The 18,762-nt window shown below is 42.4% G+C and overlaps 1 protein-coding gene across 1 annotated transcript in view; it reads right to left on the bottom strand.

The window, feature by feature from the left end:
- RTKN2 (rhotekin 2) overlaps window positions 1-18,762 on the bottom strand; it is a 237,501-nt gene that overhangs the window by 15,638 nt on the left and 203,101 nt on the right. The window contains exon 11 of the mRNA XM_085608786.1: window positions 10,318-10,419. Coding sequence (XP_085464912.1) covers window positions 10,318-10,419 — 102 coding nt within the window. The remainder of the gene's footprint in view (window positions 1-10,317; window positions 10,420-18,762) is intronic.

Raw genomic sequence — 18,762 nt, 5'->3', positions numbered from 1 at the left:
CCCGCCCCCACGACCACCAACCGCCTGCTCACCTGGACCAACATCAACAACATCATCAAGATCATGAACACAGTCCACTCCGGATCCCAGTCAGACCCCTGCCCACACCTCATCTTCAACAAAGCCAGCACCGCCATCGCACCCCATCTCCGAAAAGCCATCCACATCTCCTTCGAGACAGCGACCTTCCCGGAGAGTTGGAAGCACGCAGAGATCAATGCCTTACTCAAGAAACCCAAAGCGGATCCCAAGGACCTCAAGAACTTCAGACCCATCTCCCTGCTCCCGTTCCCGGCGAAGACCTATGCGACTCGCTGGCCACCTCCTTTCACCGCAAGATCGCAGACATCCACGACAGCTTCAATGCCATGACTGCCCCGGAAATCACTGAGATCCCCGCCCCCACGACCACCAACCGCCTGCTCACCTGGACCAACATCAACAACATCATCAAGATCATGAACACAGTCCACTCCGGATCCCAGTCAGACCCCTGCCCACACCTCATCTTCAACAAAGCCAGCACCGCCATCGCACCCCATCTCCGAAAAGCCATCCACATCTCCTTCGAGACAGCGACCTTCCCGGAGAGTTGGAAGCACGCAGAGATCAATGCCTTACTCAAGAAACCCAAAGCGGATCCCAAGGACCTCAAGAACTTCAGACCCATCTCCCTGCTCCCGTTCCCGGCGAAGGTCATCGATAAGGCCGTCAACAAACAACTGACCAGCTTCCTCGAGGAGAACAGCATCCTAGACCCTTCCCAATCCGGGTTCTGCAGCAACCACAGCACTGAAACTGCCCTCATCGCCGCCACCGATGACATCAGGACCCTGCTAGACAACGGAGCAACTGCAGCCCTCATCCTCCTGGACCTGTCGCCGCCTTCGTCACGGTCTGCCAGCGCACACTGCGAACACGCCTCTAAAACGCCGGGATTCAAGAGAAGGCCCTGGACTGGACCACCTCCTTCCTCTCCGGCAGAACACAGAGCATCCGCCTATCCCACTTCCACTCCGAAGCCACGAGATCTGCGGCGTACCCCAGGGCTCATCCCTCAATTCTACGCTGTTCAACATCTACATGGCACCGCTCGCCCATGTTGCCCGACTGCACGACCTCAGCATCATCTCCTATGCAGACGACATTCAGCTGATCCTCTCCCTCACCAAGGACCCCCACATCACCAAAACCAACCTCCACGAAGGAATGAAGGCTGTCGCCGACTGGATGAGGAACAGCCGACTGAAGCTGAACTCGGACAAGAGGGAGGTCGTCATCCTTGGATCCACCCCCTCAGCCTGTGACGACTCGTGGTGGCCGACTGCACTAGGAACAGCCCCAACACCCACCGACCACGCAAACAACCTAGGGGTCATCCTCAACTCCACCCTCCCCATGACAAAGCAGGTCAACGCCATCTCTTCCTCCTGCTTCAACACCCTCCGCATGCTCCGCAGGATCTACAAGTGGATCCCCCACCAAAACGAGAAGGACGGTCACCCAGGCCCTCATCAGCAGCAGACTGGACTACGGAAACGCCCTCTATGCAGGAGCCTCGGCCAAACTCCTGAAACGGCTCCAATGCATCCAGAACGCCTCCGCACGCCTGATCCTCGACATCCCTCTCCACAGCCACATCACACTCCACCTGAGAAACCTGCACTGGCTCCCCGTTAACAAGAGGATAACTTTCAAGCTCCTCACCCACGCACACAAGGCACTCCACAACACCAGACCAGCATACCTCAACAGCTGACTCAGCTTCTACACCCCACCTGCCAGCTCCGCCCCGCAGACCGCGCCCTCGCCACTGTCCCCCGCACCCGAAGAGTGACCGCCGGCGGCAGATCATTCTCCCACCTCGTCGCCAAGACATGGAACACCCTCCCCATCCGCCTACGGCAGACCCAAGACCTTCTGACCTTCAGAAGACTTCTCAAGACCTGGCTCTTCGAACAGTAGCAGCATCCCCCCCCCCCCCCTTAGCGCCTTGAGACCCTCACGGGTATGTAGTGCGCTTTAAAAATGCTATGGTGGATTCCTGTAGCTTTAACAGGAGAGCAGCATTATGACTCTTGGAGTCCATGTCTGTCTTGGGTACATGAGAGAACAGGTTCAGTCATTTTAGGGATCGTCTTAGGTCGCAGATAGGTTCAGGCTTTTTCTGACCTTCATCTGGTCCAGGAGTGTTCTCAAGTGGGTACCTGGAGGTGCCATATTTATGCGTGTACTAGCTAGTGAGTGGGAACGACTATGGCACGCCCTAACCAATGGGGTAAAACGTACATGAAGATAGGCCTGCTCATCTTCCACACAATGAACCTGTACACCCCCGTAGGGAGATAGATACAAGGGTTAGCAAGCTACAGGTAAAGACGAGTTTTTCAACTGTAGACAAGAAAATCTGATTAAAGTGCAAATTTGAAGAGGATTGTTGGGCTCAAACAGTTCAAGCATAAAGGGTGATGGTTAGCTTCGGAAAGCTGACCTGGCATGCTTAGAGCCAGTGCCCCCTTACATAGGTTCTAGTTAAGACAAGACATACACCATTGCGCTCCTCACCCCCAACCTGTACTCTGGGGCCATTTAACCTATTACCCTCAAAGTATGACTGTCACTGTTATGCAAGCAGATCATCCCAAACACAGGCCTACTACCAGTGAATGGGGACACAGAATGGTAGAAGATTGAAATAGGAGCAGTTTGCCTCTTCCTAAAATAATTTAAGTGGGGTTGTTAATTTATGACCAAGTGCTCTTGAATGAAATATCCATTACTTTGAGGAGAAGCAAAGAGCAACCAAGGTTTTAAGATAGCAAAGAAGTAGTACCACATTAGCTAGGACTTTAATATCACTGGCTATTTTATCAGCTAATTCATGGCATGAATATGGCCCCGTTCAGTCCAATATTCTTGATGAATAATAAAAAAAATATATAAATAAATAAATCGATGTCGTTTTTTAACAACATAACTGGTCTGAGGCTAAACAATACCGCTGAGGACTATTATGCAAGTACTGTCACAGTATGTTATTTTTTTCGAGGTGGTCTTCCAACAAATCCACTGAAACATTTTCTCAAAATACTTTAAGCAAATTCATGGGTGCGATGAAAGCCAGATTTAATCCTCCAAATGTTGTGGCCCACAGAGGAGGGCACAGAAGAGCACTGTGTCAGCACGCAACAAACCCTTGGAAGACGGAGGTAAAGGGAACTATAATTCCCATGGCGCATTGCGCACTGACGCTCGTGACGTCAGCGCGCCTTGCGCAAAGACGAAGAAAAGGAACATCCGGCATCGGCCGGGTGCCGGTTATTTTGAGTTCCAGGTCGGTGTGCGGAAGGAGTGCGGCGTTCTGGTAGGGGTGCTCAGCACCAACTCAGTATTCCTCGCTGACTTCAATCGCACAGTATTCTTTGATACTCCGGTCTTGACAAATCTTCGCTAAGCCTTGTCATTGTGTAGTGGTGATTTGGTGGGTCGATTCCGTTGGAGGTCTCCCTGAGGCATTGCGGGGTCGCATGTTCAGTGGGACTGCTTTTCTGGTGTTACGCAATTCAGCTCGAGCCCGCCAATCAACTCTTATAGGGCGGATTGTTGTTCTATTTTTACGAGTGTGGTCTTCGCACTGCTTTGGTAGCTATCCATACGGTGTAGTATGGACGCGTCATAGTGACCTTGAGGCATCATCCTTGCTTCTTCGGTAGTACTTCCCAAGACGTATTGGGACAGTGCAAAAGGAATCGTTCTAAACTTGAAGGGAGCTAGTGGAACATTCCTGAATCAAATGCCCTGCTGCATTTTCATTTGTTCATTTGTACTTCGCTACAGGGGCGGAAAGGTGACTGCTGGCATACGTCCTTCCCCCCCCCCCTGTACAGAGTGGAGTCCAGGACTCGTGGTATGTATGTTAGCCTGAGGAGCTCATAAAGAGGGGGTGTTATGAGAGGGTGTCAAAACGTTTGCTGATTAGTGTCTTTTCTGTAGGATCCACGCTTGCCCTGATACCAGCTCCTCCAGGTCTCCTATTTCAGGAGTTCGTTATTTCTTTTCCAGGTATAATATGGGAGTTAGGGGAACAATGTGTTAAGGAAACTAGGGGTTGGTCTAACAACAGCATACTGTTATTTCTCTTCCAGATCTCCCTCCCTGCTGTCCCCTTCCTTTCCTTCCCTCGCCTGATCGCCCTTCTGTGTCTGTTACAAATATATATCAGACCAAGGGGTTATCAGGAGGTGGACCCCTTACAGCATCGTACGACTCCGAGGACAATTGGACGGCGACACCAAATAGGCTGAAACAGGTCCGCTTTAAGTTGTGCAGATTGTGTTTATTTTCATTTTAAAAACTATAATACGCATGCCTGCACCCTGTAGTGAATTGGGCACAGGCACTACATTCATGCTTTTTGGATGTTTTACACTCAGAAAGCTGTTTCACACATCTGTAATTGTGTTTTCTATCATGTGCATGTATGAGGTCTGTTATTTTCCTCATAGAAATGCTGTGTAGATTTTCTATTCACAGACTAAAAATGGTTTATAAATAGCTGGTATAGACTGACTAATTATGTGCTAGTGATCAATGACTTGTCCACTAATCCCTTGTAAATATACTTTATGTTCTTAATAGACTGTGTTGTAAGCCTTTATTTTTAAGTGCTTTTGATGCAGTACCAGAATTTGCACAGAATTTGAGATGAGTCATTAAGCCTTCCTTTATCATTTATGACCCTTTCCTTACACTCAGATAGGACCTCCACCACAATCAAGAGCCACAGAAACACAAACATTCAACAAATAGTACCTCATCACACTGCTGTACACACTTTAACGCACCCCCTCTGAGATATAGGTCAATTCACAGCAGGTTATACGGCCATGCAACAGTAAAAATACTGATATGGTGATTCTTTTTCATTATGCAGAATTGGTATTTCTTCGTTTGTATTATTATTATTATACTTCTAAACAATTGGAAAGCTGTGAGAACGGATTGGAAGTAAGGAGGTGTGGAATGGTAATAGGCTTTTGAAAATAGGTAAATTATTGGGTTTCGAGCTGAAAGACTGCATCAAACCATCCAGTGCTTTTTTAAGGGATCCATTTTTTTCTTATAAGGGATACCATATTTTATGGGTGCACTACTGGGACTTCACTGGAGCTGCTCAAACATTAGTGAATAACTATCACAAGTTTTGAGCAGGGCTGCTCTGCTTTACAGTGCAACTACTCAAAGTGGCTGTTATATTCCTAATAGGACAGTACTGGTCTCCGTCTTCTTTCAGCAGTTTCTGGGATAGTGTGTGCCTCAAAAACAAGATGTGTGTTATGGCAAGTAAGTGTAACATGAACATAACCTCTCTTCCTCATCACTCAAACAAATGTGACACTCATAGCAAGTGCGCCCACTCCACCCTCCGACAAAAAGCAGATCATACGCCTAGCAACATTTCAAACTCTGATATTTATGTTTCATCTCTTTCGACAATGCAGCAGATCAAAATGAATCCCTTGTGGTGCAGGTAAAAGCTTATTCTGAAAAATCAGAGCTGTACCAATGAATTTTGTACAATCCAGTTATCCAAGATTAATGAGCTATTTGTTTAATATCTTCTAAATGCAGCTGAAATGTTTAAACATAAATAGTATAAACAATTTAACAACACAGCTTTGGCAGAATCTGAATTTTAACCTATAACCAACGTGCATCTTGTAGCATTAGGGTGAGGGAGCTGGGCAACCAACAAAAACCACAACAGCATACATCACTGATGGGAAGCAGGGGGACATTTGTGTGATACCAGCCAGGGAGGTGAGGTGACATTTGTGTGATGCCGGCCAGGCAACCGCGTGAAGCCAGCCAAGCCCCCGCGCAAAGCCAGCCAGGCAACCGCTACCTGAGTAATTCTGTAAAATAGTTTTAGTCAGAACCAAAGGTATGGAAGAGATCAGAAAGAATTGATAGTTTTATATTAATCAAATAATTTATCTTACTGCCAGATATGTGCAGGAACAGCCATTGATAATTTGATGCTTTAATGGTTGAACTGAGCAGAAGTATGGACTACCGATAGATCCTCTCATCGCAACAATAGGATGCCAGCCTACTCCAGCTTTACCAGAGGGATCACTAATAGCAAGTGGGATGCTGATGAGATCTATCATAAGCACAGTGACATTAGGCCGCATTCCCTCAAAAATGCCCTGTGATGGATTTGCCATCTACTGAATGCAGAAGCAGAAACTCCAGACATAAACCTAGACCCCAACATCATACCTCGTAAACAGGAGCCCATTTACCTACATTTGCGGAGATAGATAGTGGGTGAGAGAAATGAACTGGAGCCACTCTTCACGGGCGAGACCAAAGAATCACTGCTCAGTTAGGCCAGGAAGACAAAGATCCAAGACAATGGAGGGTAGCTAGGTTTGAAACGCATGATATAATACACCAAATGCACCTTTAATAATAAACAAATGACCAATATAAAATCTTACCAACTTAATCCATGATAAGCATTGAATGTAAATAAACTAGAGTGCAGGGAAATCAAAAGTCAGAATCTGAAGAGATGTTATGTGATGCCACTGGGACACAAGAGACACCAGAAACTAAAACGAACAAGAATAAGAAGAAATATGCACTGTCTCCCAGAATTACAGGCAGACAAACAAGTTTTAAAGTATCAACTATCCACAAATGCAAAAGAGGTTCCGTGAAGAAATACAGAAGGAAAACAACAAAAGTGAAGAGTCGGTGGCTAACTTAGTAACGCACAACTCAAACATGTACCCGCACAATGTCAACAATAATTTGTGCCATGAACCATTACTCTGCCTAATGAAACTGACCGTATAAAATGAATATGAAGTCTAGCATCATTATTCAATTTACATATATCAAAGAGTAATATTGTTCATTAGTAAAAGCCTGGTAATTTCGTTTCTGGGGTGACCAACAAGGAAAGGGGGGAGACTGTAAGACAGTATGTGTATTAAGAAGTATTATTTTAATCTGACCTATCTACAGGGGCCACATTTATGGGGAAATGAGTAAAGACTTTTCCATAGGGCTTGTCTTTCATACTTTAAAGATTTTGGCCTCCGCAAGTTCGATGCACTGCAGAAGATGTATAGATCGAAGACCCAAACAATCCTTATTCATGGAATTGAATGTGCAGCCATTTAGATTACTCTTGGAGAAATGGTCAAAAGTAGACAGTGGAAATCCTATTTAAGGGTGAGACAGTCTCGTTCCATTAAGGCAATCCATCTAGTGCTATGGGCGGTTAGTGTTCTAGATAGGTGCTTAGGACAAAGTATGGAATTGGAACACTTTGATGTATGCTGGTGAAGGTAATTTATGATGAAGTAAAAAGAAAACGGGGTATAGTTGTACATGTAATAGTGCTGTTGATAAAGATTTGTGTACCTTACATATCAAAATGGACAACCTTGAAGTCTCCTTCTTAGAATATACTTTAAGGGTTTGGTTGTAGATGCAGGTCACTGCAAAATATTTTTAACCAAACTTACTATATTGTGTCAAAATTAGAACTGGTATGTAGAACTGCAAAACTGACAATTATAACTCTACTTATGAGCTAATCTTGATCTTAACATACTGCTTTTTATTCATTTTAAAACTGGAGGGCTTCAAGCTTCTGTTAATTGAGGTTATGGGGAGACTTAAAAGGATAAAAGCCACCCCTCTTCAACTTACCAAGTTTAAGACTTAATCCAATGTCTTGAACAAAGCAGACTATTTAAAAAAACACTGCTAATAAAGAGAAATATTTACATTTTGTCAATACCATATCACTAGTATGAAATGGATACTTAAAATATGTGCTAAAGAGCTTTTGGATTTTTCAGTGCATTCTGGGATGTTAAATTGTTGTAAGTCCTTGTATATATAGTTCTGTGGAATGAACATTACCAATGAAATAGGTCAAGAACTAGAACAGGCAAACATGCGCTCACTACATCATTAATTCAAAGGTTAAAGACTTTAGGTAAGTCGGCCCCAACCAACTTAGCATGATGTACCTAGATAAAAAGGCAATTTGAGGTTTCCACTGCTTTGTGGATGATGAGACTTAGCAGTCTTATACAAATACGTGACTGCAAAACATCCTATATCGGTTCAGTGAAAATTGGAAAAATAAAAGTTTAGTTGCTCATTTATAAAGGACTACCTCAACTTTAATAAATGCAAGGGAGAATGCCCAGATTAAGCAAATATGGACAGTGGTTAGGGGAATGTATTGGGCTCTTGGGTCTATTACAAAACACAATGACAGACTGGACACGCTATTTTGTAGGACATGAGCAAGGCAGGGCGATAGGCCCCAACATTGAGTATAAAAGCCCATGTGCTGACAGCATATTTATTTTGATGCAGAAGGGGGCCTTATCAATTTAGATCAGTTTATATCGAAAGAACAGACATTTGTTTGATAGTTAGTGACATTACCACAGAACACCAACATTTCACCTAGAATTGGGTATCACAGAAAACAATAGAGATGGTGCTGAGACCCAATCGTTTTTTTAAAAAAAAAGGATTGGATTACAGTATAATAAATGCTTTATTATTTATTTTGAGCTTCTTTGAAAAAATTGTTAGGGATCTCAGAAGCAGGTTCTCATCTGGTTTAAGCATGTGAGGGAATAATTTACTGCCCTTGGTCATTTGAGCTTTTGGGACACACCGAATATCTAAATTGAGGCTGGAGTTATAATGGCAAAGTAATGTTAATAGAAATGGGCAGAACGAGGTGGATAATAAAATGGTCTGGATGCAAAATGAACACACTTAGGAAGTAAACAATATTGTCACTGGATCCCAGCCTTCACAATGATAAATGGGAATATCTGCAAAATTCTTCTGATAAATGGCTATATTCTCCATATCACAAATAAATGATTGTACATTTTCTGTTAATGCCTTATGTGCCTGAGGTATAGGAAATACTGGCTGACACCAATTTAAGGTAGAGCCCAAGTTTGACCATTGATAGAGTCTGAATGGTGCAAAGCAGCAGAAAATAAAGTTATAATACTAGATATAATAAACATGTAGGCAAGGCTTTAAGTCACCAGGGAAATATCAAACGAAATAAAGAAAGTACATATAACATGTGATTCCACACATAAGTGAAGAGAGTTTTATCATGGTCACATTAGGGGTCGCAAGCTAAACTATATAGAATTGGTGGTTGAAGACAAACTTAGACTGTACACTTCTGATCAATTTTGACAGTAATTGATTTTAGATGGAATGGTTTTAAATGGTCTTGTTTGTTATACATTGAAATGTTAAATCAAGTATGAATTATTTGTAATATTACACAAACAGGTTCAAATGATATTTTTTTAAACACCTATTTCTTCACAGAGTTGGAGATTTGTAGACCTTAGTGTATACTCCAGTGCAAGGCAATAAATTAATTTCATAATGACCTTTAGTGGGCTTTCCAGAGTATTACTCTGCACGGAGCCCTCTCTCACTTTTCAAAATGCATATGAAATGGCCTTGAGCATCTCGAAATATCTCATAGAAAAACGAGAATTAAGGTGCATTTCTCACACTAACTTGGAAGCAAACAGATATCAGGCGACTACTAAAACATATAACTGTGTCTGCTTGCTAAATATATATTCTTGACAAATAGTACCATGTGAAGTTAAAAGGAACAATCTCGTTGAGACAGTCTATATGAGGAGTCGCCAACCTTTTTAGTAATAAGAGGTATTTATGTTTAATGAAAATCATGTCAAGCTACTACTACTACTATTATTAATTTTGTAAGAGACTCGCTCAGACAAATTAATTTCAGTGGCCACTACATGCAGGATTACTAGCAGTGATCGCCTCAGTGTATCAGCCAGAGTTGCCAGCCGTAATGTAAAAAAGCTTTGCCAATCTGGAATATGTTCACATGGGTAATAACAGCAGTAGCAGCAACGCCTCTAGCACCAAGGTAACAACTTCCCCATGCCACATGATTTACCACTTAAATGCCAGCTTTAAATTTTTTTTAGAAACTCAGCCATTTTCTCTAAACATCAGCTTATAAGTTATGAAAATACAAACATTTTTGACACTCATACATACCCTGAATTTTGGTATACGTATTTTAATTCAGCTGAGTTAAAGCTTCTCATTTAGTAGACTGGACTGCACACAGGAGAGGTACTTAGAGGTTGCTGGTAAACTACAAGTAGATCACGAGCTAGTCGTTGGAGAAGCCTGGTCTAGATTATAGCATGGCACTACAGCTTGGAAGATACAAAGTGAACTTACTCATATCGTGGTAGACGGAGGTTGCTTCCTTTGTCAAGAACAGAGGGGGATTTTGGGGTGCTATCCGAACATCCAGACGTTCAGAACAATATTTCCATTGACCTAGAAGGGAAGGGAACTAGATTAACAGAACTGTCAACATATATGTTCAGCTGGTTCCATTACAGAATAAACAGAATGAATGGCTTCACTTACAAGTGAAAAAAATAAAAAAATAAAAATACATCCTACAAATGATAGCGGGCTTAAAAGGAACTTTAATAAACAAAAATAATCACTGGTGAATACAATGAGGATCCTCAGCAAGCCTTTCATTTGAAGTTTACTAGATGGACCTCATGACAACACATATAGCCATAGTGCCCCATCAGCAAAGTCTGCATCAGTTATTGAGTCTTTGCACTAAACTGTATATAGAATCGCCCTTCCGCGGTCAGGCTTTTTCCTAGATCGCTGAGATTATATGGACCACTTGCAAGTATCAAAGACAGTAGAGCATTTCTACTATAATGGCCATGGTAAACCTCAAAGAAACCTGGGCTTCCAAGTGCTCCTTGACTCTCAGGCTAATTTGGGTGTGCATTTAAGGACTATCCCAAGGAAAGTGGGTGAAATTTGAGACTAAAACATCATGAGTTGTTCATCATTAAAAATAGAACTTTTATTTGCAGGATTATTTAGATAACTTTAAGGTGTTATTAAAGAGCAATGTATCTTTTCAAAGTGTAAGAAGTAATACACAGAGTTGACAAATCAAAACACTGCCATGTTACGATCCTCAAAAATCTGTATAAGATAAACTTTGTCAAGAAATCCACTGTGCTGTTCAACTTAGCCAATACTAGTTGAATTACTTCATGAGAGCCATTGCCAAATGATGGATAACAACAATCAACACCTCAATATCAAGCATTGGCAAAGCCAGCAGTCTCGCGTACACAAGATCTATAGGCCAAGTCATTTTCTTTTTTTAGTTATGTTGTACAGTATGGTATGGCCAGTCATTGTAAGGTATGGTATGGCTTGTCGTATAATATGGCATGGTCCATTTTTGTATTGTACTGTATTGTTTGGTAGGGTATTGCTTGCCATTGTTTTGTATGGTATGGTTTGACTGGTCATTGCATAGTATGGTATGGTATTGTATGGCCTGCCACTGTATGGTATGTCTAGCCTACTATTGTTTAGTACGGTATGTTATGGCCTTGCCGGTGTTTGTATGGCATGGCCCATTATTGTATAGTATGGCATTGTATGACGTGGTATTGTATAATATGGTTTGTTATGTTGTATAATATGTTATGGCAAATCTTTATTGTGTAGTATGTTATGGTATGGCCGTCAATGTATAGCATGGCATGGTCTGCCATTGTATGGTATGGTCTGCCATTGTATGGTATGGTCTGGTCTGACCTTTTATTGTATAGTATGCTATGGCATAACTTGTCATTGTATGGTTTGCTATGGTGTGGCCTGTCATTGTGTAGTACGATATGGCCTTCATTGTATAGAATGGCATGGTAAGTATTCTTATTGTTCAATATGAGATGGTATGGCCTGTCATTTCAGATTATATTATGCTTTGGTGTGATATGGTATGGATTGTCATTTTTTAGTATGGTATGTCCGGTCCTTGTCTAGTATGGTATTTTATTATAACACTGTATGAACTGCTTTCTGCAGCTACAATGTTAGTGCAGAGAAAACAATGCAGTGTCACAAACTGCTTTAATAAAAAGATAAATTAGCAGGATGAAAATAAAGAAGCTTTTAAACATTAAATAAGTCCATGGATACAGTATCGCCCTTGAGAATATAAAAGCAGCATTATACTAAAGCTTTCATTTGGAAAACAAAGTGCTTTTAAACATAACTCGGTGGTTACAGTGTCAAAGTGCCTCAATCCAAGTGTGAGAAACTGAAGGACGCTTAACAACATTCATCAATACTTTGTCCATGCTTCAAAGAGAGGCACAAAGAAGAAATTGGAACCAGCACGCACTGATCAATAGGAAATGAGTGACTATGAAGCCAATCAATGGTAAGTAATGGCAGGCATCAAAGCCTCTTAAGTTTAGGTTAACAAAACCTCTTGGAAGCGACAACAAGCACCGTCTCAAGCAAGACTTAAAAAGCATTTACAATGCAACGGTCTCGGCATTGTTAAAGTTAGAGTTATTGGCATTGCTCATGACAATGCCGTTTCTTTAAATGTTTTAAAAACAAAAACAAAGAAAAATAATGTCATGAGCAATGCCAATAGCTCTAACTTTACCAATGCCGAGACCATTGCATTGTAAATGCTTGTTTGTCTGGTAATTGCTGACAGAACCCCGGTTACAGTGAATGTTTCCAGATGGGAAGTATTGGCAGATACCTGTGTGAGGGGGCCCGTCTCCTACCTGATCGACAGCATCATGATTCATGATGCAAAGACCAATAGTATGCAAGCTAGCCGCCTTCTTGTTGCAATATATTACATATTTGGGTGCTTTTATTGCACAAAATGCAGTGGTATAAAAACGATAATTCAGAGATCAGGGAAATATTTCATAGGTCCCGGTGAAACAGGGAAAATATTTCACTACTCTTGTGAAACAATCATAATGGTAGCCTCAGACCACTCTGCACAGCTTTACCATTGTCCTTTATAGTCACCTTTCTATTCATGAAAGGTTATCAAAGGGTGGACATTGTCATTTCAATCAGTGCCTGTTGTTCGCTCCATTTTGTAGAGAACAGCTCGATTTTCTTTTCAACTGTTTATTTCTGAAATCCAACTTTTTTCGCTTTATAATTAAGAATATTGCTTGTCTCAGCTTATAAAAGTGCTGCCCTGTACCGCAGTCGCTGTTTACAAAAAAACACTTCTCTTTAAAAAAAAACTCATATTTTCGAGGCTGACAGCCCCCAAATACAATGCAATATAAATAACACATAGGGTACAATGTGTTAAATGGTCTTATATTGCCATCTTGGGGCCCTAGTGTAATTTGCAAACGACTTGGTTTTTGCATTCGTGGGTCTTTATACCACCCGAACAGAACTTCTCAATAGCAACATAGGACCGTCATGTATCCTATATGTCAGTGGCGTAACACAAAATGGTGGGCACCCCCTGCAGAATGTGATGAGGGGTTCCTGAATATTCAATATTTCGCAGATATTTATAGGCCTGAAGAGTTACGCAGCAGGGGCCTGTGTAACGCCCCTGCTATATATAACATGTCATATTTTTATGTGACAAAGAGAAGCCTGTCTCGTGAAAATTCACTAACAATACACCTAATTCAGGCGCAAGACGTTTGCTAACATCAAAGTCTTTGAAGTCTGTGGAGTCTTGCAGTAATGACTGAAATGGAAATTGATTATGTGAACTCTTTACTCCATTCCGCCATCCCCCTACGTCAGTCATCCAATAATGCCACATTACTTCACCAAAGGTAACAACATAAAAAGACTGGAGGTGATTGTGAAGAAAAAGCAATGCTGGCAAATGTGCTCTGCGGTAGGTGCGTACACGGTCGTGAATATACCACATGTTTTAACCTGGGATATCACACAGCAACACCGCACCCTCTGACTGTGGTAGCATGGTTACAGCGCCAGTGGCGTCCCTGGACTCAGCACACCATTCTACATGAGTGACACATCCTAGAGTTTTCAAGTGCTATGGGACGGGAAATAGACACACTGGCTGGGATAGTGGGTGATTGTCTGCTGTGACTGTGTACATACCTAAATACAGATACTGCATGGTAACATATGTTACTCCATATCGTCCTTGTTTAGAGTACTACAGTATTTTAGTGAAATGTTAAACATTTTCAAAAGACGTTTCCCGCACATTTTTATTTACTATTCCTGCTGCTTTTCGGTTGTAATAGAAATACCACTGCATTTTGCAGCGTAATCGACAGCAAGAACACACAGACTAAGTGGCCAATCATATTATTACTGTGCTGGGAGTTACTGTTGTGTATACTGCACTGTTCTACACGAGGGCTACGTCAGAAGCATTACAAAAACGAGCATTGAGTGCAGCGCGCAGCTGCAGCCATGTGGAGCTCTGATTTTTTTCAAACTATTTTGGACGCCCTCATGCTCCGCAGCTCACCTTCCATTCACTCGTCACATAGTCGATGTTCCATGTTCCTTCGATCGTGGCTAATCTCTGAAGTTCCGGCTTTCGAGTGACGCAGAGCTTTTTCGTATGTCATCGTTTTTAACTGCTTTCACATTGGACAGGATGATTTGACGTCACCAGACGTTCGCCTGTAGCGCAACGCCCTACGCTCACTCGTCACAGTGTTTTTGAAGAAACGTGAGCCGATTCTTTAAAAAACAAGGCAGAGCAAAAGGCACACCACTGCCTTTCTCCGAGGTCAAGAAGAAATGCCTCGGAGAAAGGCAGCGGCATTTTCGGATTCGGGGGCGTGTTTGTCTTTTCTCTCCTCCAGCCATTGGCTGGAGGAGAGAATGAGACTTCTTGCAAAAAACACGCCCCCCGATCCGAAAAGGACGGGGCCTAATCGGAATGACTGACCTCTTCTCCAATGGCTGGCCAGCATTCAAGAGGCCAGCCAATGGAGAACAGGGGAGAAGAGGGTCGGGTTCAAGCCCCTCTTCTCCAAGTCATTAAATCTCCGACTTCCGGTTCTGCCTTCGGCAGACCGGTAGTCCTCGACCTAAAAAGGAAGCGCTTCCGTTCAGCCAAAGCTCCTACTGGTCTTCTCCCTAGGGGCTAGAAGGACTCGGTCCTTCTCCCACACCTTCTGATGCAGTCTGTAGCCATAGAGTCATATTTCAGATACAGCTTTCTTTCTCTACCCTTAAAGACAAACTGAGCAACTCTTGCTTCCTTTCTCTGCAAACTCTTACCAGTTCTTTCTGGACAGTACTTCAACACTATTATCCAAAGTCTAACACTATCATCTCTATATTTTTAAAATACCCTCTACCTTGGGCGCTCTGGTTTTTCATTTACCAGATTACAAGGCATCCGCAATGTGGATGCCCATATAATCCATGAGCTTGAAATGCTTAACAGAAGAAAAATTTACTTGCATTGGGTAATACTTTTTCTGGTGAATCTTCTCGATGTAGACTCCTCACTTTCTGAATTTCCCCAGTGTCAGACTGTATATGGAAACTTTTCCAGCAATCGCTTTTGCACGTTTGTTGGCGGCACCATCAGACTTTGTGGTGACCTCGCCCAGCTTTAGAAGTGATGGCGCACAGCCACATTTAGGCTCACCCTCTGCACAGTGACTTCAGTTTAAAACTAAGCCTCCTGCCCCCTCAGATGCAGAGCATAAGTGATAGACTGAGAACTGTGACAGTGTGTAAAAACATAACCTGGGACCTGATTGATACCTAGGATACCATGCCAAAGAACGAGCAGAACCGAGTCCGTAAGGGAACGGTATTCATCAAAAAGAGTGTTACTGAAGCTAAGTAATTTGTTTTGCTGATGGTTTCTGCTAACCACATACCCCTTACCTATCAATCAGATACTAGAGCAGTATCTCCTAAAAGGTGAAAGGTCTGAATAGTGGACTTCACACCAAGAAATCCTGCAGGAGCAACCAGGCATATTGGCCATCATGTGGACTGGAGAGTCAAAGCAGTAATGTCGGATTTGGATGGATCCTTATGAATGCGCCTGGCAGATGTCAAGTACCTGAGCGCCCATGGCCAAGGATGGAGTGGTAACCTTATCTCATGTAGAATGAGCCTGAAGGCCTGTTCTGGTCAAGGCGCAATACATCTTCATGCAAAGAATCATTAACATGGATAAGGGCAGTCTCAGAGCTCCATTGCCCTTTTAGCGCCAAAGGACCCACAAATAGTCATCCCCTCAATGTTGCAGAGTTCAGTCAATGTAAAAGCTAAGGGCCCTCTTGAGGTCAAATGGTGAAACCTCTTCTCCTAGGAGGAATATGGCAAACAGAAGAAAACATGGATTGCCACATATGAAAAGGTGGCACTGTTTTCTGAAGAAAGGATGCCCAAGTCCAGAGCACAAACTTGGTTATAAAGAAGGTGGCATATGGTCAACACATGGACAGTGCTTGATTCACAATGTGGAATATAGCATTAAGTGTCAGTAATCTCAATAAAAAGTCGTGTAGATACTCAAAAGCCTTGGACATCAAGTAGATAAGAAACAAATAAGGTCTCACAGGGACATGGCAAAAGCTGCAAGGGCAGACACACAACCTTTAAGAGTGCCCACAGAAAGACCTTTTCAGGCCAAGCACCACACAAAAGGACAACATTTGAAAATGTTATACTGCAGCAGATCAATCTGACTGTCCTTATACCATGCCATGAACTTTGCCCAACATCCAGAAAAGAATGACTTTGTGGACGGACAGTGAGCAGTCAATAGGATATCCACTACTTGTAGGCAGATGAAAAACTCCAGAAATGGATTTTGAATTTGAATAAATAATTCTTTAAAGAGGCAACTGTTGAGTCACGAGGGCTTATTTGAGGGAGTTAATCCTGAAACAACTAACAAATTGTATAGTGCACTTGATCTTTAAAACACCCGAATGTTTGTGGTCAAGCTTATATGGGTGTCCATTTGGACAAGCTTCCTGTACAGGTATCTCAGCATCTACCAAGTGTGGTTGAAAAATTCAAACTCTGTGGCTGAAAGAAGTCAGTCTAGATAAACAACCAGCTTGAGTAGCACAAAGAAACCTTTCTTTGGTAACTCCAACTGGAAAATGTTCAGGGGTATCTGGGCGTTCTCCAAAGATGCAAAACGGAAGTGATACTATTGACATCAAGCCAACAGCCCTATGCCCCAGAGAGGATACTCTTGTAGGAGGACAAGAATAAGGAAGAGTTCTGGCCTTGGAATATAAATGTGGTGTTCGCCCACATGGTCAAAGGGCACTTCAAGATTCACCTCCAGCTTGCGTTGGGCAAATTTGCTGCTGCGCCTCACTATAGTCAAACTGGGTCAGGGGACCGAGAAGTGCAAGTGCAAAGGTTTTGGGGAAATACGTCTCGATACTACAAGCAGAGACAAGTAGGTGCCAGAGATGGAGGGGTGGGTGGATCTACCAAGATACTGTGGTTGTTGGTGCACTTATGTGATACTCTGCTCCCCTGCACTTGAAGAGGTTGCCTCCTCTGGTCTCCAGTGGGAGGAATTCTCTGCACCCTGGTCACCCACTTGAAAAACTCTGATGCGGTCTCAGATCTAGACTTAAGATAGGCACCTTGCACTCCCAACATTGGTGCAGAAAGCACTGCAGCAGGTTCGCACATTTCTGGCCACATTGTAGCTCTTCTAAGTGCTGGAATGGTGCTTGGTGGCAATGTGTCAAAAATGGTACATTTCTAGATTCCCTGCATTCCAACTAACGGCAGGACAACTATGTAGCCCACGGACAAAGAGTAAATGGTGTTTAGGCGGATAAAGCTTTTCTGTGGGCAAAGTTCATCCTACATTTTAGAGCAACAATGCTGGCAGCATTCGATTCACAACTGAGCAACATACACCAGAAAGAGGAATGCTTGAACAGACTTCCAACCCCAGAGGAAATCTGATAGCGGGAGAAGGTGGCATTCCTTAAGCTGCCAGATATCAAGACTTTTCTTCATCACGGAACCACAAATGAATTTTGTTCTTGTTGATGTAACTTTTATATGTATTTTGTCGAAATCTTCTAGGTTGGTTACTATGATGCCAATATACTCGCAAATCTGTACAAGATAGGCAAATTAACATGACTTTGTACAATTAGGCATCTATCCAGATTTCAATTTTGTCAGCGGAAACTCAGTTACAGAAATCTTCCTTTAAGGTTCAGGCCCCTAAATAAGGGTTGAACTAGACCATGGGTACTCAAACATTTTCCAAGGGGTTAATAAGTTTGGTCTGTGATGTGACTGAGCGAAGCATAATTGCACCATGTGACACCAGAAAACCTGGGATTAATCCCGTCTTCCCTACTTTATCAAGTTGTGGGATAAGCAATAGTTTTATTTCACTGTCCCTTCTATTTCTTCATTATGACAAATAAGAGGACCTCAAAATATATGACTTCAGGATGTGCACAGTACAAAACCTTCTCCTCTGTATGATTTAATAAAGTATGATGTTGTTCATTTATAAAAGGAACCAAGGTCACCTAAAGAGTGCATATAACTGATTTGCCTCTTTAGTTCACCATTAGCATTATTGTAGGGATGGAGGGTAGAATTATTATTTATAAATTCATGTGTCAAAACTATCACTTTTAAAATAATACTTCTCAATGTACAGATATAATCTGATAAACTGAGGTGGAAAGGTTCTGCATGTGAGTTAAATACACTTTTTAAATTTTGAAGAGACAATCATTTTTACTCTTTTGCTGCAAGATGTTTTTAAAAATTAACATGTTCTTAAAGTAAAGCAGTGCAGAACTGCCTAGTTAAATC

Source organism: Triturus cristatus, chromosome 1_2 (genome assembly GCF_964204655.1).
Source record: "Triturus cristatus chromosome 1_2, aTriCri1.1, whole genome shotgun sequence".
Lineage (NCBI taxonomy): Eukaryota > Metazoa > Chordata > Amphibia > Caudata > Salamandridae > Triturus > Triturus cristatus.
The sequence above is the reverse complement of the archived record's forward strand: the minus strand, read 5'-3'. Positions and strand labels throughout refer to the sequence as shown.